The following is a 23,541-nucleotide window of genomic DNA, read 5'->3' on the forward strand; positions in this document are numbered from 1 at the left end:
TGATCATGCTGCCCCCTCTGCTGGCCTGTCTCCCCTCGTAGTCCCTCCCAGCCAACACCCACACCCTAGCTGGCAAACTGCCAATCATCCCTCAAGCCTCTCATCTCTCCCAAAGTCTTCCCTGACAACCCTGGCCAGAGGCCCAGCCAAATGGCCGCCAGATTCTGGGTTGTATACCCAGGGGTTAGCATGATGCCTGCTGTGTGCTTAGCCTGCAAGGAGGGAGGAAGGCTCTTAAGGCCTCTTTTGGGGGCCATTTTAGGAGGGCACTGAGAATATTCGCTTTTTCCACTGTCAGACCAGGTCCTGCCAGGCCCTGAAGGGCACCCAAGTGACAAGCCTGGGGTCACAGAGGGATGCGAGGGTCACCCTCCATGCCCAGTGTGCTTAATGGTGCAGAGAGGCCAGGCCTGGGGTCTGTGCCCAGAGTGGGCAGTGCTGGTGTCCAGGTAGTCAGATATGGGCATGGCCCCTCGTGGAGTTGGGCAGCCTCTGTTGATTTCTCCTCAGGGCTCTCCCTGGAGGCTCAAGGTCTGGCATCTGTGTGTGTGTGCACATGTACATGTGTGTGTGCAGGCATGTCTGTGGTATGGGAAGAGGGCTTTCTCCTGTCTCAAGCTTAGCTCTTACTCTTCGCAGCCCCCTCTGCTCCCCGCCACCATTGTCTTCTCCTTCACCAGCACAAGGTAGGAGTGGGTAGGAGGTTCCCAAGGTCCCTGGGAAGAATGTGGTGGGCACTGCGTGTGATGTTGGGTGTGGGCACGTATCTGTGGGTGCACATATTGATGTGATTGAGAAGCCCCTGCGTCTCCTTGTGTTTGTGTATGTGTCTGGGTATATCCTTGGGGTCCTAGAGGTTGTTTTTGTGTCTCCTGTGGCTGTTGAAATGACCTAACGGTTTCCAGAGGGTGTGAATGTGGCTCTGATCTACCCCTTCCCACCTCCTCCCTCTTCTGATTTTCTCGACTCTAGGGTTTGCCCAGTTGGCTTGGCTGAGATTGTCATTGGGTCTGTGTTAGAGAATTGTATCATCTGTTGAATGCCAGCCCTCAAGTGTGTCACCCTATGTGACCCTGGATGCAAGCGCGGCTCAGGGTATCTGGGAGCCCCTTGCCCTGTGTGGGGTCTGGTGCCTGTGTGAGTGTGTTATAGACAATGGGGCGTTAGTGTGTGCCTAATGCCCATGAATGGCTTGAGTGCGACGGCCGCAAAACGGGTCGAATGTGCACACATGGATGTGTGTGCAAGTGATGGATGAGTGTGTGTGCATGTTCCCTCCTGTGGGTGCCTGGGCTGGTCCCTCAGCCCCGTGGGGGGCCTCTCCCACTTCAGCTGTGTGAACAAAGCCTCTGCTTTCCTCCCTGCTTTGCCCCCCAGCCCCCTCTCCCTCAGCACTGAGTTTGATTGACTGTGTGCGGTTGCAAGGTTATGAGATTATATGATTGGTGTGCATTGAAGTGTATGCCATTGAATGTGAAACTCTAGTATCCCCTGGCCAATGCCAGCCTCTCAGGGGCAGGCTGGTGAACCCCTCGGTCAGTTGAACCTAGCTCTCCCAGGTTCCTAGGCTGGTCCATCCATCTTTTATAGCCAGGCTTGGCGACAGCCCTGTAATTACCGGGGGCCAGATGCTGTGGTGAAGGCCAAGAGTTTGGTGCTGACACTCTGGGGAGGGGTCATATCTGCCCCTCCCCCGGGCCACACCAGGGGAGACTGGAGGAGGCCAGACCTCTTTGGAGTCAGATCACAGGCCAGATCACTGGGTTCAGCCTGAAGCTGCTCTGCTGCTCTGGGCCCAATGTGTCTCTGGCTGACCTGGCCCCAGCACATCTGGGCTATCCCATCCTAGTCACGCTTCCCCAGGCTGTCATCCACAGGCTGCAGACACCGAGCCTATGTTCCCATCACCTCCCCCCTGGGCCCCTCTTGCCAGTCCATGCCCCCAACCCAGCTCATGCCTCTCGTTCCCCCCTTCCATATCCTCCCGCCCCCCTCATCCTAGTCCTTGTCTCCTGGTCCCAGTCTGTGTCCTTCATTCCAATCCATGGCCCCCCAGTCCCGTCACCACCACCTCCAGTCCACGCCTCTGTCCCCCCCACGTACCTCCAGCCCAGTCTGTATCCCTGGTTTGCCAGCTGGACGGAACATGGAGGTTGGGAGAGAATGGCGAGATTTGCGTGCCGAGTAGGTCTGGGCTGGATGGCTGTGGACTGAGCCCAAGTCCTCTCCCAATCCCATGGCATCTACAACCAGGGGAGGAAAAGAAGAGAGTGGGGATAAGAGAAATGGACGGAGAGTGGGCTGGGTCTTAGCCCACCCTGCCCCAGGCCTGAGACAGAGGGTCCTATGGCGCAGCTGCTTGAGTCCCCTCAAGGACCAACACCCGCTCCACCGACCACAAACCCATCCCAAGCTCCTCTCACAGCTCCCGCGAGTCCCAGCCCGGGTGCTGCGCCACCTGGTGGATATCGGCAGACTTGCAGGCCCCAAGTGGCAAACCCACGTGGCAGCGAGGCTTAGACTCCAGCCGGGATTGTAAATAGCTCCTTCCCTCCTACCCACAGCGCTGCTGGAGTGACCTCTCACCCAGAAGGGAGGGGCGGGGCAGCTCTGAACTTTACTCTCCAAGCCAAAATCTCTGTTCAGTTGTTTGATGTTGCTGTTGTTTTTCACCCTGGGGAGGACGGGAAGAGGAGGGATGTGCGCGATCTCTACCTGTGTTGGGGGCATTAACCTGTGACAGCCTCTGGGAATGCCAGCGTGTCAGGTGGGAGCCCTCTTTGTGCCCGTGCTGGAGGGGGCTAACATGAGACAAAACAAGGGTGAAGAAGACCCTGCCCAGGGTGAGGCTGCTCTGCCCTCAGGCCATACCACTGTGCCTGGTGACATCTTACCACTGCCTTGGCCAGGACGCCCTGGTCTCTGCAGACCTTGGTGTCACAAAGTAGGGCCCTGTACCAGACAGGCTCAGGGTCATTGGTGTCTGGCCATCTAAGTGCAGACCTCTCTCCCCAGTCTCCCTTACATGTTCTGGGATTGAAAGCCTCACTGGACGGGAAAATCCTCAGCAGGGCTCTGCAGCTTTTAAAACTGATTTCATTTATTTATTATTTATTTAGTTATTTATTTTTGAGAGACAGAGTCTCGTTCTGTCGCCCAGGATGGAGTGCAGTGGCTCAATCTCGACCCACTGGAACCTCCGCCTCCCAGGTTCAAGCGATTCTCCTGCCTCAGCCTCCTGAGTAGTTGGGATTACAGACATGCACCACGTGCCTGGCTAATTTTTGTATTTTTAGTAGATACTGGGTTTCGCCATGTTGTCCAGGATGGTCTCGAACTCCTGACCTCAAATGATCTGCCTGCCTTGGCCTCCCAAGTGCTGTGATTACAAGTGTGAGCCACAGTGCCTGGCCAATTTACTTATTTATTTATTTTAAAGACAGGGTCAGCCAGGCGCGGTGGCTCATGCCTGTAATTCCTGCACTTTGGGAGGCTGAGGTGGGCGGATCACCTGAGGTTGGGAGTTTGAGACCAGCTTGACCAACATGGAGAAACCGTGTCTCTACTAAAAATACAAAATTAGCCAGGTGTGGTGGCACATGCCTGTAATCCCAGCTACTCGGGAGGCTGAGGCAGGAGAATCACTTGAACCCAGGAGGTGGAGGTTGCGGTGAGATGAGATCACACCATCGCACTCCAGTTTGGGCAACAAGAGCAAAACTCCACCTCAAAAAAAAAAGTCAGGGTCTTGCTCTTGTTCTGTCGCCCAGGCTGGAGTGCAGTGGTGTGATCATAGCACATTGTAGCCTTGACCTCCTGGGCTCAAGCAATTCTCCCGTCTCAGCCTCCTGAGTAGCTAGAACTACAGGTGCATGCCACCACACCTAACTTTTTTTTTTTTTTTTTTTGTAGAAACAGGGTCTCACTATGTTGCCCTAGGTGGTCTTGCACTCCTGGGTTCAAGCAATCCTCTCACCTCAGTCTTCCCAGTAGCTGGGACTAAAGGTTTGTCACCACACCTGGATTTTTTTTATTTTTTGTAGAGATGGAGTCTTCCTATGTTGCCCAGGCTGGTCTCGAACCCCTGGGCTCAAGTGATCCTCCTACCTCAGCCTCCCAAAGTGCTGGGATTAGAGGCCTGAGCCACTGTGCCTGGCCATTTGTTTTGTTTTTGTTTTTGTTTTTTTAAAGATGGGGTCGGCTGGGCACAGTGGCTCACGCCTGTAATCCCAGCACTTTGGGAGGCTGAGGCGGGCAGATCACCTGAGGTCAGGAGTTCAAGAACAGTCTGGCCAACATGGCGAAACCCCATCTCTACTGAAAATACAAAAATTAGCCAGGCATGGTGGCATGCACCTGTAATCCCAGCTACTCAGGAGGCTGAGGCAGGAGAATCACTTGAACCCGGGAGGCGGAGGTTGCAGTGAGCCAAGATGGCGCCACTGCACTCCAGCCTGGGCGACTGAATGAGACTCTGTCTCAAAAAAAATAAAAATAAAAGACGGGGTCTTGCTATATTACCTGGGCTGGCATTAAACTCCAGAGGTCAAGCGGTCCTCCCACCTCAGCCTCCTGTTAGACCCACTTTGAATGCCAGCCCTATCATTAGCCAGGCTGTGTGGCCCTAGTCTTAGATCCTCATCTGTGTTATTGGAATAGTGAGGCTTACCAAGGCGCAACACTTGGCACATAGGAGGTGCTCAGTGAATGGAAGTTGGCTTATTCTAGTTACTGCCCAAAGCGCCTGGCCCTTTCAGTCTTACCATTCGTGAATTTTTGAATCTGCAAGGCCCTCCCCCATCCCATCTGGCCAGCCCCTATCCTGCCTGGCCCGGGAAATTGAAGCAAGCCTGCAGCCCAGGCCCACCGCTATGGGTCCTTGAGATTCTCCCCAACAGGACCCGACCCCAGCTCTGTGTATCTCCTCCTCCCTGAAGCCTCTTTCCTCTGTCCCTAGGCAAGTGTGTGCTTTTTCTTGGCATTCCCACAGCTCCCAGGCATTTACCCACGAAAGAGCTGGTTATGTTGTCAGTTATGTATGTGTGTGTTACCAATTTCTGCTCATACATCAACACATACTAAAGTATGAGCTTATTTTGGGGTAGAGGCTATATCTTGTTTCTCCAATACCCAGGATAGAACCTGGCACTTGGCAGGTGCTCGATAAATGTGGATTGGATGCATGGACAATTGGATGGATAGGCCCACCTTTTCTGTCTTATCAGTCCGTAGGGAGTCTCAGACTGGTCTAGTGGCTGCCCCCAGTTCTTTCCCCACCTGCTCTCCCACCCCACACTCTTCCCTGTTCCACTATTGGGAAACCCATCCACTCTGCAGAGTCGAACTCAGATTCCATTTTCCATGTTTTATGGTTAGAGAGGAGGAGAAAACACAGTCCTTACCACCAAGGGCTCACTCTCACAAAGCAACTGGCAAGAGCCGCAGGGGCACACAGGATCCGGCCTGCCCACACAGTGCCAATTAGAGAGCTTGGGTGGGATGGAGTCCCATGGGTGCACAGCTTGGCAATAAGGTGTCCCCTCCCTGGGCCAGGCACTTGGCTCAGCAAGTGAAGTTGCAGGTACATTTCAGCCCCTATCCGTACTCCCTTATGCTGTGCCGGCCTGTAAACCCTGACCTTCCCTGGGGCCCCTGGGAAGTGGCCATTCTCCTGTCTTTTGCCCTTCTGTCCCCTCTGCCCTCCCGAGCGATGCAGGGTGGTGTAGTTATGAGCAGCCCCAGCCCCAGCAAACTCCCAGCACCTTGGGCATAATGTTTGAAATGAGTAAAATTACAAAGGGTTATAAAGAAAGCTAATTATATTGAAAGAGTTATCAAAACATTTACACTTCTTGATATAGTAATATATATGCTTTCTTATTAACACATTAAAAATGAGGAAGGTCTAACAACTATGATCATTTCAAAGTACTAATGGGTGTAAATGGTATTTTGAGATATCTTCAACAACTATAATGCAGCCTGAAAACATCTGTGATTTCTGGTTACAAAGTCACAGGTACTATTAATACTATTATGGCTTGCTGCCCAAGCACACAAGAGAATGTTAAATTTTAGTTATAGGCAAGTGAAAATAAAGATAGTTTTTTTTCTGTCTAGGTTCTCAAATCCCCTGAAATCCATAGACTCCAGTCAAGAACCTCAATTACAGAATGGAAGGGGAAGAAAAGGTGGAAACCATAATTGATGGAGCCTTTAACTCCCTGCGTCATTTAATCCCTACACCAACCCTGAGAAAGAGATACCACAACCAGTTTTTCTGGTGGGATACCTGAGAATCAGAGAGGTTGAGTGATTTGCCCAAAGTCAACCAGGCCCTGCCTGGAGGCCCCTCTTGCTCTTTCCAAGCAGCGCTGCCTTTGTAATGAAGATGAGCCCCAGAAAAAGTTTTAAATACCTTGTTGTGACCCTTTGGCCCCAGAATTCCCTCTCCTACTCAGGCCCGGTGCCCTGTGAGGTTTAACCAGTGTAACAGAAGGGTGATGGCCCTTTGAAATCACACACACTCAGTTATTTTTATCTCCAGTTTATTTTTTTTAGACTAAGAGCAGAGTATGAAAGTCACAGCCAAAGCACTTGAAAAAGGCCCAGGAGGATGGGTGGGACCACATAGGGTGAGCAGGGCAAGGTCCTGGGAGATGGTTCCCGGCTCAGGGCTGGAAGGGAGGGGGCGTTGTTGTTTTACGGTCTCCAAAAGTGTCTGTGCGTTGCATAGGTCCTGTCTTCACAGAAGACAAAAGAGGGGCCAGGGGGTCCCCCAGGTGTGGGGGGCCTAGCCTGGTGGGGAAGGGGTCTGAAGCTGGAAGGGGAAGTCAAGAAAGGTCAGGGGGTTAAAGAGGGAAGGGACTCTGTCTGTCTGTACATTATATATAGAGATATAGAGTCTGTACATGCCTGCCTGGCACCCCAATGCCCACCCCGTACCATCCTTGTCCACTGCCTGCCTCCCCAGGGGTGTCTACTTGTAAACTTGGTTTCAATCCAAACCACAATCCTGGAAGTGGGAGTGGGGGAGGAGGACGTGCTTATTGCTGTAAACAGGGGAAGGAGGCAGCAGGCAGTGCTGCCCCTTGCCCATCTAGTCCCCTCCCCATGTTCTGCCCCTGGAGGAGAGCAATGGGGGTGCCTCCCACGCTTCGATTTGCTCTCTCTGGGGGCATATGTCTCTCTGGGGGGACAAAGGGAGAGGGCACCGGGAGTCAGGGAAAGGTACCAGGGGCCAGGGAGTCCTGAGCACTGCCCTTTTTGGCCCCCAAGTTTGGTACCAAACATTACCAGAGCCACAAGGCCACCTGGGACCCATGGCTGTCCCCGTGCTTGGTCCACTACAGTGCGCTACCTGGGGGGGAAGGGGTAGAGGGGGCGGACACAGATGTATGGTGCAGGCCCCACTTCTAGCCATGGGAGGAGGGGTCTAGGCCCACTAGGCTTCCCTTGGAGAGGCCAAAGGCTCCCTGCTCCTTCCAAGCCCCGCCCCATCTCTCCCCCCCAGGGGAGGGGGCAGAGCTAGGAGGCCAAGAACGTCATGAGGAAGAAGGCGATGCCCACGGCCAGGGGCAGGTGTTCCCGTTTGGGGCTGGTCCCGCTGATGCTCTTCTCAAGCTTGGGCACCTGAGGGTTCTCTCCCTCAAAGTCTTCTGTGAACAGAGGAACAGACAGACTGGTGAGGGCTGGGTTGCGCGCCAGGGCAGGGGCACGCGGCAGCGGCAGCAGCAGTGGAGCCAGGGACGTGACCACCCACGGGGTAGGAAGTATCAGTAGTGCCCCCGGGGAAGGCATGCGAGGTGAGCAGGCACCGGGGCGGGGGCTGCGGTTCCAGCAGTGGCCACCAGAGGGCGCTGCGCAGACTCACCCAGCACGTTGATCTTCACATTGGGGCCCATGGTGAACTGGGGGAGAGTGGGGACCGGCTTCTCCCCGGAGTGCGATGCTGCGGGGTGGGGTGCGGGTGGGGAGAGAGGAGGGGAGAGTCAGGGCCAGGATTCCCTCCCCTTGCTACGGCTGGGGAGCAAGCCCCCCTCACCTGTGCCCTCCGCCCCCACCCCCAGGAAGCCAGGGGAGCCCCAAAGCAGGGAGCTGAGGATGGGGGCGCGGCTCGGAGCCGATTCTACTCACTGGAGGCGCAGCAGACGAACACCTTCATCCTCAGACACTTCCAGTGCAGGTTGTGAGTGGGCGTGGCTGGGGAGGAGACCGGGCCTGAGTCACTTTCGCCCATTGTGTGCCCTGTGCCCTCCCTCGACGGCTGTATTTCTCACCCCCTCCAAACTGTCCCCGTCGGGCGGTCTCCTTCAGAGCTCCTCTACCCTTTGGACACGGGTCACTGTAGCTCTGCCGTCGGCCCTAGACGCCCCTTTGGTCCCACCCCTCAAGAAACTGGGATCCCTGATGTTCCAACCCCGGAATGTCCCTCACAGAAACAGCGATTCTCTGCAGCCCAAACTTGGGACTGTCACCAAACTCCTCTCTTGGCCCCACGACCTCGTCTGAGCTGAACCCCTGAGGCGCCCTGTGCCCACGCCTCCTCCCTGGTCTCAGCCGTGAGACCTGGCGCCCGCCGCGCCGGCCCCGCCCCGGAGCCTCGGGGCTCCACCCCCTGGCTGTCACTCAGACTCTCGCGTTCAGACCAGCCCGCCCGGCCGCCGTCACTCACAGATGTAGTAGTACTCGTGGCCAGCGTGGAACTCGTAGCCCAGCGAGAAGGCGCTGTAGCGCTGGAACTTCTCCGAGAACTTGATGGGGCTGTGCGGGGCGTGCGGCCGGTTGCACTCCCAGCGCTTGAAGCCCTGGCTGGCGTTGCAGGTGCGGTAGCCGTTGCGGCTCACCATGTACAGCACGTACTGCTCTGCCCCGCCTCCGGGCCCCGGCCCCGCCCCGGGGCCCACCCCCGAGCTGTTGTAGTGCGGGCAGTAAATATCCAGATAGTCGTTCACGTTCACCTGCACGGTGTAGCCCTCTCGCCGCAGGCTGTGGGGAAGAGGAAGTGGCTCAGAGAGAAGAAACCCCAGAGCAAAGCCGCTTTCCATCTGACCGCTCCGCAGCCCCTCCCCAGGGTCCGCGTAGCCTCCCGACTTTTCCTCGGAGCTTCCTCGCGGCTCAGCCCTGTCTCTGCCCCCGGGGCCCTAGTGCCGCCGCTCGCCGAAGTCTCCTTCCGTGCCCTCCTTCTTGGCCTGTCCTTCTCCTGTTGGCCACCAGAGGGTAGCAAAGGCGCAGGGAAGCCCGGCCTGCCTCCAAAGAAAAGGAGGCGAGGGAGAGGGGCGGAGGGAAGAAGAGAACGTACGCTTTGGTTGCCACAGAAACGGCGCAGGCCCCAGAGACTCCCAGACCCAGGCCCGGATTTCCTCCGTCCATTCCCCATAATTCAGCAGCCGGGAGGAGGGATGGGAGGGATGGAAGCCAAGGGTGAACGTGGGAGGGATCCCCTCCGAGGGACACACACCCTCCATCGCTTCTCCCACCATGCTTCCCTGCGGCTGCCAGTCCACCCCGGGGGCCAGTCCAACAGGACCTGCCCTTACAGACGCATGTATGGCGGCTTCATGCATATACATGCATAAGTTCTATGGCACACACACAAATATGTCCACCGCCCACTCATAGGCAGCAGACACACAGAAAAGCTGGGCTGTATGTGTGCTGGCCCGCATGCCAGTATTGGTTGACCCCACCAATCTGGGGGTCTCTCCCTGCCCTCCCCATACTACAATATCACTGGCTTCTGTACCTTGAGTCCCGTGAGAGACCCCACCCTGAGGCCAAGGACAGTTAGGCTCCCAGGAACTTTAAACACATGAGGGCGCTAAGGGACTCAGTACCAAGACTCCACGTGGCATCATGCCAACCAGCCCAAACTTCTGTCTCATTGTGCACCTCCTTCCTCAACCTGGCACAATGGCTCCCCTTAATGATGCTGGGCAGAGCAGTGGGCACAGGGCCTAGACAAGATGGCTGCGCCTCTTATTTCCCTGATCCCTCTTTGGGACAGAGAAGCAGATGCTGGGTCCCTTGTAATCCCCACCTGCCTTGCTAGTCACCATCAAAGTGTTGGTCTTAACACCCTCGATGGCAGTACTGAGCGGTGTGGGGATGGAGAAACCTCTGAATGGAGAAAGAAACTCGGAGAGGGGGCAGTTTTCCCTAATTTCTTTAAGGTAAGAATGCACATATCTTAGCAGTGCAAGGAGAGTGGTGGACACAGAAAGGCATGGGGTCCTTGGCAAAATGTCAAACCACGGGGTCCCTAGTCCCTGGGAGCTCCCTGGGGGGAGAGACTGGCTCCCTATGTCACCAGGCACCACCCAGTTCCCCAAACAGTAATTAGATCCATTAAAGAAATGAGCGTGGAGGCTTCTGCACACGGTGGGGCCTTGGGGGTCCCTCCCACCTGACCCCACTTCCCTGGCTTTGCCTGTGCTGTCCCCTCCACCAGCAACCCATTCCAAGCCTGGCAGTGAGGCAGGCAGACAGCTGATGTTTGGGTACCCCAGTAAGAATTGGCACAGCCTCCTTTGGTCATCAGGAATGCCAGCAGCCCCACTCTGTTCCCATGGGAGTAATGGGTCACTCAGGCCCCTCCCTTGCCCTGGCACTCAGGTGGGCAGGAGCCTCGGCCTGGGGCACTGGGAGCAGGAAAACGGGTTAGACCAGGCCTGGCTCCAAACTGCCATCCTAGGCTTGCCTGTCCGTCACCAACCCATAATCTGTTCCTCTCCTCAGGCCTTGGGGAGGGGGCCTCCAGTGGTGAGGGTGCCAGGTCTGGAGCAGCTGCACAGCCACACTGGGATCTCTGTCTTTGAGCCTCACCCATGTTTCCAGTCCCACTCTGAAGCAGCCCCTCCCTGCTGTACCGCCCATTCCCCCTACAACACACCCCATTCCAGCAGGGAGGAAGCCAACACCCAAGGTATTCCTACAGGTAATTCCATTTCCTCAACAGGGCAGGACTAGCCTTATAAAAAAGGTTGCAGGGCGACCACAGGTGAAGGGAAGCCATCTGTTATGTACTCCTGCGCTGGGTGGCAGGAACAGCCCCTGAAATGCCCCCCAAGGCTGGGCATGTGAGAGAAAGACCTGCCGGTGGGGTGGCTGGGCCCAGTTGGTACACAGAGGGCACGGGGACAAACGGGGTGAGAGCCAGGAATTCCCAACCACAACTCTTTGGAGACCCAACGTGTCTCCTTGGCTTGGGCACTTTAATTGAATCTGTCATCCTCCCTCCCTCTCCCTAGCAGTGCGGAGAGAGAGGTGCCGCTGGGCCCCTGCGAAGCTCCGCAGCTAACCCCGCCTCCAGGGCCGAACCTCCTGCGGAAGGGTGGGGGTGGGCTGGGACCTGGGGACCGGGTTGTGCCCTGCCCCTTCGTACTGTTCTCTCTTCTTGCTCCACTTCATCCCCTATAGCCTCTCGCCTCCCTTGCAGAAAGGCGAATGCCGACACACCCCATTTGGAGGGGCTGTCCCCTCGCCCCGTTATTTCGGTCTCTCCCGACTCTCACCGCCTTCTGAGGCGCATCCCGACACCTCTCTCTCGCTTTCAGTGCCCTGCCGGCCCGCGCCTGGCTCCACTTAACCCGGAGTGTCCGCGGAGGGGGCAGGCGGGCGGAGCGGGGAAGGAGCAAACTTCTCCCCCAGCGCGGGGCAATTAGGGCAGGTAAACACGGTGTCCAACAAGACCAGGGAGTAGGGAAAGGATCCCAGGCCGCCCTGAACTTGTCAAATCCTCGCCATCCTCCACCCCCAGCCCCGGTCTTAGACGCCGGGCTGCAGAGTTAAAGGGGTGGAGGAAGAACGTAGACCCGGGTTCCTCTTCCCTTTAGCGCGCGCCCCCGAGGCTGCGCGCCGCCCGCTCCAGCAGGCGAGGCCGGACCACGTGTGCGCGGCGTGGGGTCCGCGCGCCCGGGCTTTGAGGGTGGTGGCGGTGGTGGCGAGAACGCTCAGGGGGCGGCGGTTGCACGCTGACACCCCTGCGCCCCTCAGGCGCCCTGGGCCTCGGCGCCCCGCCCGTCCCAGTCTGGACAGACCGGGTCTGGGCGCAAGGCTTCCCTGGGCCGCGTCGGGTGGGGGAGAATCAGCGCGCCCGACACCTCCGCCCCTCCTCCCTGCGACAACGGCGGCGGCGGCGGCGAAGGTTTATTGATCTGCAGCGGCGGAGAGGAGCGAGAGACCCGCCGAAAGCGAGACACAGAGACGGAGTGACGGGGAGACACACACCGAGAAGGGGAGGGTAGCAGAGGCCGGATTCACTGAAAGGGGAAAGGAAGGGAGACACGGTGCGAGAGAGAAGCCAGAAACCGAGAGAGGCAGGGAAGAGAACGAGAACCGAGAGTCTTGGAGAACAGGAGAGACAGGCAGGCCAGAGAGGCCCACAGACGGCGGAGACGGAGAGAGACGCAAAGGAGAGAAGCAGGGACAGGGAAAGGTGCAAGGCTGAGACTCAGAGACTGGGAGAAAACACAGAGAAAGACCATCAGGGACGTAGTAGAGCCTCAATAAATATTTGTTGAATGAATGCATAAATGAAAGAGAGATCAGCAACAGAAACATTTCAGAGATAGGTCGAGAGACAGCTATATAGAAAGATGTTCCCGAAGCTCCTTGAGACAGGGGCAAATACCAACATCTTTGCTCAGTTCTGCAAAGAAATGAAACACAGGCCAGGGGGCATATATTTGGCCATCGGCCGTCCCAACCCCCCTCACCAAGTTCAGTTCCCGGTTTAGGGGACTCCTCGACCTCATACTCTAATGCATCCCTCCAATACAGTCCCCCCACCCCTAGTTTCTGGGCCAGATTGGGAACAGGTCTCTCCTATTCCACGGGACTAAATGGAAGTACTGAGTCGGGGGCAGAGGGCTAGGTCGCGGCCGGTGTGCAGGGCACAGTCCCCAGGTCTGTCAAAGGAGGCCGACGCACGTGTCCCACCAGCACCCTCCCACGTGACCCCCAGGAGGCGGGGTCGCAAGACCCTCCCCACGTGACCCCAAGGGGCAGAGACCCTCCGCACGTGACGGGAGGTGGGAGCCAGGAGCCCAGCTCACGTGACTAGGGGGAGGGGGCGCGGGAGCCTGTGGCTCGGTCGGCCCCGCCCCCAGCTCCCCGGCCCTCTCCACTCTCGGCTCCGGAGCACGTCGCTCTCACGATTTATGGGGCCGCGGCTGCCGCAGTGAGGGAGACGGGGAGCCCGGGCGCAGCGGCAACAAAGGCCCGGGAAGCGAGGCGGGGGCGGCGGCAGCCTCCTGGCCCGGTGTGCGCCCCCTCCTACCTCTGCCGGCCCAGGCCCGCACGGAGTAGAGAGGACAGAAAGGAGGCTCCCGGAACCCGGGCTCCCCCACCCGCTCCCTGAGCTTTCACCTGCGCCCAGGTGTATGCGGGGGAGGGGAACCTGATCAACACCTCCCCCCACCAAACCTACACCCGCATCCTCCCCGGCTCTGGCTTCCCCTAAGAACGCTGAGGTGCTCCAAGGGTGGCGGGGAACCCGGGGCCCCTCACCTGCGAGCTCTCCGTTCCCCGCCAGACTCTAGCGGGGTGGGGGGCGGACGTGTGAGTCTAGGGGAGGGGGCTGAGCTAGATAGAGCTGGAAAGTCAGCCCCCAGCACCCCCCGGAGTTCTTGGAGTCCCGCTCCGGGGGGGAGGGGCCACGTCCCCACCCCCGAGGTTTCCATGGGAAGCGAGAGGGGGGCGTCGTTGGCTCATCCCCACCCCCAGTCTGACACTCCGGGCGCGAGGAGGGAGAGGGGGAGGCGCGGAGCCCCAAACAACAAAGAGCGGAGCGGCGAGCGGCAGCCCCTCCTCCGAGAGGTTGGGGGTCGCGGCCGCCCGGCCCTCCCGGTCCCCTCCCCTGGGGTCTGGCCATTTGCTCCCTGGTCGGTCGGTCCCTGGGGTGGGGAGCCAGAGGCAGTGCTGCCGCCACCGCCCGGGCAGGTGTGACAGTGACCCCCGCGTCCCCAGGGATCTCCCCCTACCAACACACAGACACACACTAAGGTGGCCAGGGTGATACACACGGTGGCTTGGCGGGGAGGAGAAGACAAGGGCAGCAAGGACTGAGCAGAATGAGGACCCGGCCCCGCAGCCAGCACCCGGCCACCGCGCCACACACCCCGGGAAACCACACGGCCTCCCTGACACCCGCCCAGACCGCGGCGGCGCCAACAGCCACCCCAGCCCAGACGCAGTCGGCCGCGCGGACAGCGACCGCAGCCCCTTCCCCGACCCGCCGCCCGCTCCCACCCCCAGACGATCGCCGACGCAGACACACAAATCACACACTCAGACGCACACGCACACTGACAGCCGCGCACGCCCGCTCACACTTGGAGCCATTCGCCGTCCCCAGCCCGGGCGTGTGTGTGCGTGTGTGACACACCGACATCTCTCTGCCGCCTTCCCTCTCGCCGGTACCCCACGTTCCCATCCTAACCAAGCAGCATTCCCAGGGCTCCCCAACTCAGCGACCCAGCCCTAGCTCACCCCAGCCGGGCTTATCCACACAACCAAGACAACCCATTCGCCTTCCTTCTAGGGAGGTGCTCGGTCGGACTCCCTGCCTCAGCTCTGGACCCCACTTTTAAAAGAAGGAGTCCTAGACAGAACCCCTGGAAGCCCTCATGGCCAAAAACAGGTCATCCCTGGGCCCCAAAATGCAGCGGCCTATCCCCAGCACACCGCTACCCCCAAACCCCAGCCCAACTGGTGGGACTATGGGACAGGGGCATGCTATTCCAGCGGCGGGTGCGGAGAGAAGCCAAGATGGGGTGGGGGGCCCCTCCAGCGGCCTCCTCCGCACGACCCGAGCGCTCCTTACTATAGCCCAACAGCCTCTTCAGACACCCCCGAGTTTCCTAGACGCCCACAGAGTGCGTCCCCCTCTCCGTCCCCTCCCAGCCCCCAGCTCTGGTCTCCCAGGACTCCCACCCCGGGATCCCCCAGGACTTCTCGGGCCCACCGGCTCCCCCTCTCACTGACAGGGGACGCGCGGACTCCCAGGGTCCCGGACTCACTGCTGGTTGGAGCTGTTCCAGTACACCGCATGCCGGTTTCCCAGCGCCCCTCCGGGCCCTTGGGCCAGCAGCGGCAGCAGCGGCACGGGCACGAGCAGCAGCAGCAGCAGCAACGGAGCCGCCGCCATCCCCGGAGCCGCCGCCGCCGCCGCCCCCCGACTGAGCCCCGCGCTCCCGGCTTCTCCGCTTCCCAGCTCCCTGCTGCCGCCGCCGCCGGCCTCCAGCCTTAGGCCACGCCCCCAGCCCTTCCCTCCGCCCTCCTGGGCGCACCCCCGAAGCCCCGCCCCTGGCGCGCCCCCGACAGGCCCCGTCCGGCTCCGGCCGGGAGCGCGCAACGCGTGGGAGGTGGGGACCGCGCTGCCCCCTCGGGAAAGACCAGCGCGTGCCTCGCCTCTTCCTCCTGGGTTCAGTTTGCTACAACTGGTCCTGGGCCTTTTGCTCCCCAGGCTGAATTTCCCAGAAGGATTTGGGAACTCAAGATAAGGATCTCGATCTCAGGAAAGCCCATTCATCTCTGGGAATGAGGGGAAGGAGCAGACTTGAGAAGAAGCTGGGGATCCAGGACCTCTTAGTAAGTAGGGCTGGACCCCTTCCCTTCTGAACACTGTGGCCCTCTGCTGCGTCCATGCCCCCTTTTCCCGTGTGCATGAGGACTCAGGTGGGCACAGAAGGGTGGTGGAGAAGTCCTCAGCTGGCACCAAGGCTCTGACAGCTGGTGACCTGAAGCCCCCAGCTGAGCATGAGGCTTGTTTTTCTTGGAGGCAGAGTAAAAGAGCTCAGCCCCCCAGAATGTCAATACTGGGTGCTGTAAGAGCCTTCAGTGGTCCAGAATCCAAGGCGCAGGAGAGGGTCAAGGAGAGAGTCAGCTGGGGTAAAGCAGGGTTCCCTGGACACCTACAAAGGATTCCTCACTGGCACTTAGGCAGGGCCCCTCTCGGGGCAGCCAGGGGTGTCCCCAGGGTTTCTCACTCCTACTCTCAGAGACACTGATCCTGAGTCAGAGGGAAGAGCACCTTGTGTTCCAGCTCTCACCACAGTCATTGTCCTCACAGTGACACCCAAGCACACACATCACACACACACACACATTCAGGAAAAAAGGCACAGTCACCCAAAAGCAGAGAACATAGAGACACAGGCGCCTGACACAGACATACGGACACACAGGTACACCTTCCAGACACACATAGGAAAGGGCACTATCAGACTGCTAGAGATCAGGCACAGAGACACCCAAGCACACACCTATATCCATCCACACACAACACACACACAAACCCACATGCATCCTGACACACACAGTTCCTTGCTCTCCTCTTCTCTCTTTCTAGGAAGTAAAAGTTCAGGAAAAGTGTTCAGAAACCAGACCTAGGACTATCCGTCCCTTATCTCTTCTCTTTTGGAGAGGCCCAGACCAGGTGGAACCAGACCTGACTGGGTTCTCAGACCACAAGCCAACCACCTGTGTCCAGGGAGACAGGCATGCTGCTATTTGCTTCTATCCTTCAGGAGAGGGAACATGCAGGCACCTCCCTATCTGCTTATCTGTGGCAGGACAGGGTCTTGACCACAAGTCAGCCTCAGGTGCTAGGCTGGGGGCAGGGGTGGTGCTATCCAGAATAGGCTCAGTGTCTGACTGCTGCCAGGTGAGAGTAGGCTCTGTCTTTTCTGGGCTCCTCTCCACCCCAGGAGATCTCTTCTTCCTTCTCAGGAGCCAGCAAATAAATTAGGCCCCTTGGGATGGAAGTGGGGGACTCTGCAAACAGCTCTCCCTCCCCGCAGGCTCCTCATCCCCAGAGAGATTTGTTTCACCCAAATGATGCTAACCTGCTTACTCCAGGTGCCACAAATCCCAGCCCCCTCCACTCAAATCATATTCCCTGCTCCACAAGGGCAGCTTCTCTCTGTAGGGGCCCACAGTTGGCAGAGATGCTGCCCATATTGATAGTGAACAGGAACTTGCTGGTTTGGTCTAGGACTTTAAATTCCATTTTAGAAAAGATATATCCCTGTTTATCGAATCTAGGTTCTGCTTAAGAATTTGGGCCTTTTTCTATAGGGCCTGGGTACTCTTTAGAATCTGGCACCCCCACACCCACCCTCCAATAATAACTGAGACCTTCTCTTAGAATCCGGAGCCCTTTCTACAGGATTTAAGCAGCTCTCTCTATGGAGTCGAAGCCTCTGGTTTTGAAGTTGAGATACTCTCTATAGGGCCTAGCTAGGCCTGTGTCCGTGGGATCTAGTGCTTTGTCTACCTGGGCCTCTATCCATAGGGCTGCTAGCTGATTTGGGCCTTTGTGTGAATTAGGAAAAGGACCCTTCTTTGCAGGCTCAGTCCCTAGGGTGCATCTCTTGGCAAGTGGTGCCTTTGTGCATAAACAAAGGTGCTGCCTCCTTCAGTGAGAGGTGGCTCTAGTGGCCCCCTGTCTTAGTGAGGGAGCTTGGGCTGATGTCCCCTTCCCCTTGGGTGGCTCCTTTGTGCCATGCACAAACTATATGACCATGTATGGCAATTCTGTCTACAGGATATGTGCTTCTAGCTATAATGCCTATGTCTGTCTATAGGCCTCTATTCATAAGGTCTGGGCTTCTCTAGGGACTGAGTCCCTGTGTATAAGATCTGAGCCACTGTCCACATGCCCAGGGCCTAATCTAAAGGCCTGGGCTTCTCTCTGTGGCATGTGAGTCATGGAAGGACCCAGGCCTTATTGGTGGGGTCTAGACGTTTGCGTGTAACTGTAACTCAAATTGTTCCTGACTGTGATCCACCACAGTAGTAGTATATTTTGCACTGCAGTTCAATAACACACACACACACACACTCTCTCTCTCTCTCTCCCATACACACACACTCATACACACACACATTTAACTGAAATAATAAGTTTCATGAAACAATACTTACCCTTACTACAGAGGATACACAATGATATTTTCCTCTGTTCTAGTTTTAAAATTAAAAACAGTAAAATAAAAAGCTGGTTGAAGCCCATAAAATTGACTTCTTGACTTTACCATCCCCACTATAGATCACAACCTATAGTGTGAAAAACTGGTGTCTAAGGCCTGGGCCCTGAACTACCTCTCTGTTGGATGAGGGCCTCTGTGGAGGTTGGAGCTCCCTCCATGGGGCTGGTCCTGTCTTCAGGGCTTCAGGCCTCCTCCTCCTTATCTGCAGGGTAAGGAGCTAGCTAGCACACTGCTGGCTGCCAAGATCTCTCCTGGGACACTGAGCTCAGCTCCTAGGAGGACTCTGACATGGCGCCTCACTCTCCTCCATCCCTCAGGGGCCAAGGAAGCAGGGAGCTGAGCAGGTGTGGGACAGAGGGAGCTCTCAGGCTGTGTGGCCCAAGGCAACTTCTGGGACAGTAGGTGGCAACCACAGAGCTGAGCCGTGTTCAATAAATCATGGAGGCTAGGGCCTGGGGAAGGGGGAGGTCAGGAGGGAAGCAGGGCCATGGATAAATAATTCATTAAACAAATAAACAAGGAGCCTGTGAGAGGGAAGATCAGGCACACGTGTGAGCAAGAGAGGCAGCTGCCAGCTCCAGGCATGAAATATTCACAGGTTCTGCACCTTGCACAGGGCCCGTGTGTGTGGCCCCAGCCCAGGCAGGCTGTTGGTGCAGTCCTAACCAGGAAACCTGGGTCCCAGCAAGTGTGTGTGTCGGCATGGCTCTGAGGATGCTCTAACATCCATGAGTTGACATGGAACCACATACAAGCCTGACAGCAGGGAACATAGGCATTGGTATGTGGTCCAGTTCACAGGAAATTAGGATGCAGGGCTTGGTGGGTGGCATTGGGGTGTAATCACCTCTGATTCTGGTCATGTCCTGATCCCTCTAATGAGTCCAGCAAGCCAAGAAGCCTGGAGTGGGGAGGCAGCTCTGGGGTGTTACACTAGAGGTGTGTGTGAGTCCTCTAGAAAAGCTGAGAGGCAGCAGTATTGGCTTAGCAGTGAACAGCCTGGGCTTGGATTCGAATTCCAGTTCTGCCACTCGCTAACTATGCTAGTCACTTAACTTCTCTGAGACTGCTTCCTCATCTGTGAAATGGGGATAATAATGCCTCACCTCAGGGAGCTGGTCATTAAGAGGATTAAGATCCATAATGCCTGGGAAGCACTTAACACAGTGTTTAGGATCCCAGAGGCACTGGATTAATGGAGCGTTTCTTATAATTAAGAGGTTATCTACTGAGGTCTGCCCACCTAGACCAGCCCAGACCCTTTTCCATTTGTTCTCCCTCATTTCCAAGCTTTCCTAACAGCTAACATAGTGAGAGATGTGACCTAGGGCTTAGAAAGTATGCAAGGGGTAGGAAAAGATTAGATGGAATGAGAAGAGGTTACAGTCAAAAAAGGAAGTCTCTATTCTTGACAGTGTGGAAGAAGGGGTCCTTGACCTTCTCCTCAGACCCCAGAGACTCTCCTTAAGCCTTAAAAGTCTTCCTAAATCCAGACTTTCACCAAAGTTTAGCTCTCTAGAAAGTGACTGCAATGGCCGGGTGGCTCACACCTGTAATCCCAGCACTTTGGGAGGCCGAGGTGGGCGGATCATGAGGTCAGGAGATCGAGACCATCCTGGCTACCACGGTGAAACCCTGTCTCTACTAAAAATACAAAAAATTAGCCAGGCGTGGTGGCGGGTGCCCGTAGTCCCAGCTACTCCGGAGGCTGAGGCAGGAGAATGGCGTGAACCTGGGAGGCGGAGCTTGCAGTGAGCCGAGATCGTGCCACTGCACTCCAGCCTGAGCAACAGAGCGAGACTCTGCCTCAAAAAAGTAAATAAATAAATAAATAAATAAATAAATAAATAAAAGAAAGTGGCTGCAATGCCCATGCAGTGGCTCACACTTGTAATCAATCCTAGCACTTTGGGAGGCTGAGGCAGGAGGATGACTTGAGTCCAAAAGTTTGAGGCTGCCATGAGCAATGATCACACCATTGCCCTTCAGCCTGAGCAACTGAGTGAAACCCTGTCTCTTAAAAAAGAAAGAAAGGAAGGAAGAAAGTGACTGCAAGGAGGCAGAGAGATTGGAGCAGAGGTCTCTGAGTAGCACCACCACCACCCCCAACAAGTCTTCCTTGCCAGAGCTCTAGCCCCCACCCTCTGCCTAGTGGTTGAAGGCTTCCTTGACAAAAATGGTTGTGTCTGGGCAAAAACCAGAAGAGTGGCACCCCAGAGTGGGTGGGGAGAATCCAGGATGGAGAGAGCCTCAGAGGGCCAGGGTGGAGTATCTGGCGGCCGCCCAGTAGGCCCCAGCATTCCCCAGCCCTCTGTGTCCCCTGGAAAGGATCCGCTCCCTGTGGGAGAGCCAGCAAACAGGTCTGAGCTGGCCTGCTCCTCCACAGACAGAAGAAGAACAGGTTGGGGGAGGGGGCCTGAGATCTTGGTGGGGAGTGGTAGCGGTAACCCCCATGTCTCCTCTGAGGAGTTAGGGACAGAGGGGACTACAGCCTGGGCACACCCTACAAAGCCAGGGGCCCAACCCTTCGCCTTCTTTGGTCAGCCTGCTGCCACTTGGGGAGCCAGGGGTCTGGACCCCCAGGTGTGAAGATGGTGCTTGCCCACCCTTTCCCAAGGAGCCAACATCAGTCTCCACTTCCCCTCCCCTGGGCTGGGCAGGTTCAGGCCAATCTGCTCAAGAGCTTCACAGCAAACATTGATCTGTAATAAAACCACAATGTGTTCAGGAGAAGGGATTCCAGACACAACACACATACACACTCACACACATACATACAGATGCAAAACATGCCGCTCTGGGAGGGCAGACACCAGCAGTCCTGAAAACACATCCAAACATAGACCCACACTGTGTCAAACCCACAGACATTATTAGTTCTACACATCCCCTCTCTGCCATATACTTTGTCCTTCAAAATCAAAGCCTTCTCTGACGACCCGTTTTCCCTGTGTTCCCATAACACTTCGTATATAGCTCTATATTAGCATTTTCACTTTGCATTATAATTACTCATTGGCCAGTCTGTCTCCTTGGGTAATCTGAAGATCCCTTAAGGGAAGCGATCTTGTCTTATACAAGTGTGTATCCCCAGCATCTAGTATGCAGCCTAGTATTTACTTAGTAGGAGTAGGTGAGGTGCTTAATAATTGTTGAATCAAGGAACAAAAGAATAAATGCCTTCTGACAGTGGGACACCCATTTCTAGAATTCTTCAGAAGCCCACAGCGGAAAACTGTGCATGCTACTCAGGCTTCTGACCCTGCCTTCTTTTCTCCTGGTCCCCTCACCACCACTCAGCTCTCCAGAAGCCCTCCTTTCCTTCCCTTCCCTCAGTGTGAGACCACGAATTTGAGTTCAACCTGAGGGTTGGCAGGCAAGGTAAGGGTTAATGACACCTCATTAGTGTTTAATTGGAGGAAGGAAGCTGCCTTGGCACCAGACAGGTGGGCGGGCCTGCCCCTTGCTGGAACCAGGCATCCCTAGTTCCAGCACCCCGCCAGGCATGTGGGTGATTTGGCCCTGGAGACCCTCCACCCAGCCGGGGCCAAGCAGTATAGACCAGTACTCCCCATCTGTCACCAAACATCCAGAGGGAGAACAAACTCCTTATCCTTTCTTCTGTTGCTGGCTTTGCCCCATCCATCCCCAACAGACACTGGAGAATGGGAGGAGAGGTGGGGTATGAAGGTGGAGAACTGAGGGACAGATTACAGAGCCACTCAGGGATAGATTCCAGAAACAGACAGGCGACAGGGCTGGGGATGTGGAGATGTCTGCCCAGTTTGACCTTAAATGAAGAGAATGCAAATGAGATGCAGACGGTATGCAGATGAACACAGGATCTCAGTACTGACATTCCTGGTGGCAGCAGCTCTGCACCCCAGTGCTGTCGCCAATAACCAACCTACTCCTAATCTTTCTGCGTTAAGTGGTGCTGACCATTACTTTGAGAAAGAAAAAGGATCTCAAGAGAGATGAGAGCTTGCTTGGGCTAGGGCTGCAGGACCTGGGAAGCTGAGCTCCACCCCAGCTTCCTCACCCTATCCCAAGCACCCACCCAAGCTGCCACAGCAGCTCAGGCAAACATTACTCTCCAGGTTGCACTCGGACGCACCGTCGGTTGCTATGGGGACCCCTTCCTCACTTCCAGACCTGAACCAATGGGCATCACTGCTGATGACCTCATGCCCCAGGCCCCGGGATTCTATTGGCTGTTTGGAAGCCAGAGTGCACCCTTTTCAATGGCGTCACCGCTGGGGATCCCCCGACGACCCCAGCTAGCCTCTGGCCTACTGAAAGAAAGGCGCGCTGGAAGCTCACAATGTGCTGAATGAATGAAAAATAAAGGAAAGAAGGAACTAATAAAAGGGAAGAAGAAAAAGCGGGGAGGTGACAGAAAAAGAACAAAACTTCAGGGTTGAATCTGGAGAAGAAAAGGGAGATTTGAAACCCCAGAAAGTGTGGAGCAGGATTGCCGGTCGCAGAGACTCTCAGGCTCTCAAACAGGGAGACAGGGCGAGGTAAAGATGAGTGGAGTTTTCGCATCTATTCGGGAGAGACTAGGGCAGGCCCAGCAAATTGAGGGCCCCACCCTGAGCCGCCTAGCGCTACTGAGTTTAGGGGAGATCGGTGACGCCCCAAAACTTGCAGGCCTGCCCAGCCTCCTGGAACTGCGCCCTGGAACACGCCTCAACTTCTCGTGGGTAAGGCCCGGTGCCTGGAAGACCTCCCAGCGCCTGCAGCCCGTCTCGGCCCCATGAGTGGAGTCGGCCCTGGCTTTCCATGGGGACGCGCCCCGGGACTGAATCAGCCGCCCGCGCATGCTATGAGGAAAGTGTGTATAGGGAAGGCCGGCTTGGCCTGAGCGCCTGTGGCTGGGCGGGCCTAAGTTTAAGACTCCCCCCCTCCCGCCCGCCACCTCCCCAGCCCGGATCCCGTGGTCGCTGAGGCATCCGTCCTTGCACCTGCAAGGGGCTGGGCGGCCGGCAGGGGGGTGTTCGTGTCAGTGGGAGCGCCCGACAGTTAGGGAGTGCGTCTGAGTGCGGGGAAAGCTGACTGGGCCCCGCGTCTCTTTCGCACATGCGTTCTTATCAGCGGCGCATCCGCGCGCCAGCCCCAGCCGCGGGAGCGAGCGCGCCCGCCTGGTTCTGCGAAAAGGGGGGTGGCCTGGGGCCGCTGGGAGCCGGGTGAGACCCCCACAGTTCTCAATCCAGGGAAGGGGCTGCTAACCAGTCGCTCCCAGTCTACTCCGCCTATGGCTTCACTTGGGAGGGGCGGAGGTAGCAGTAAGCCGGTTTCCATGGCAACGTGTAGACACCCTCCTGGATGACAGTAAACGTGGAACTTGAACACTTGAACCCAGGACCTGAAGACCTAGCCCATAGCTTCTCCTTCAGCCGACTACACCCTCTCCTTCGCGCCCCAGACCCTCGCCCCCGCTAAAGATCAAGGTTTGGGGTGAAGGCCCTGATACACGCACCTACCTACAAGAGGCATTTTCTGAAAGGTGGCCTCGAATGGGGGAAGGGACTGACTGGAGTCTGCT

General features: G+C 56.8%; 1 protein-coding gene across 2 annotated transcripts; it reads right to left on the reverse strand.

Annotated features, from left to right (window-relative positions):
• Window positions 1–6,531: 6,531 nt before the first annotated feature.
• On the reverse strand, window positions 6,532–15,253 carry EFNA3 (ephrin A3). 2 transcript variants are annotated; one of them, XM_054460052.1, is made up of 5 exons: window positions 15,021–15,253; window positions 8,675–8,988; window positions 8,137–8,202; window positions 7,874–7,951; window positions 6,532–7,658 (listed from the first exon to the last, which is right to left on the reverse strand). In XM_054460052.1, the coding sequence occupies exons 1-5, from the start codon at window positions 15,146–15,148 to the stop codon at window positions 7,528–7,530; spliced, it is 717 nt and encodes a 238-aa protein (XP_054316027.1). In that variant the 5' UTR covers window positions 15,149–15,253; the 3' UTR covers window positions 6,532–7,527. The 2 variants fall into 2 exon arrangements, with proteins under 2 accessions (XP_054316027.1, XP_054316036.1); XM_054460061.2 differs by lacking the exon at window positions 7,874–7,951 and having other exon boundaries at window positions 6,545–7,658; window positions 15,021–15,233.
• Window positions 15,254–23,541: the final 8,288 nt, after the last annotated feature.

The sequence above is a fragment of the Pongo pygmaeus genome, chromosome 1 (genome assembly GCF_028885625.2).
Source record: "Pongo pygmaeus isolate AG05252 chromosome 1, NHGRI_mPonPyg2-v2.0_pri, whole genome shotgun sequence".
Lineage (NCBI taxonomy): Eukaryota > Metazoa > Chordata > Mammalia > Primates > Hominidae > Pongo > Pongo pygmaeus.

Bases quoted from the DNA above. Each gene is read 5' to 3' on its own strand.
- EFNA3 (XM_054460052.1), bottom strand. From the start codon at position 15,148: ATGGCGGCGGCTCCGTTGCTGCTGCTGCTGCTGCTCGTGCCCGTGCCG. The intron at 8,989-15,020 runs GTGAGTCCGGGA...TCTTCCCCACAG, and splicing joins TGGAACAGCTCCAACCAGCA to CCTGCGGCGAGAGGGCTACA. The intron at 7,952-8,136 runs GTGAGTAGAATC...CCCACCCCGCAG, and splicing joins GTTCGTCTGCTGCGCCTCCA to CATCGCACTCCGGGGAGAAG.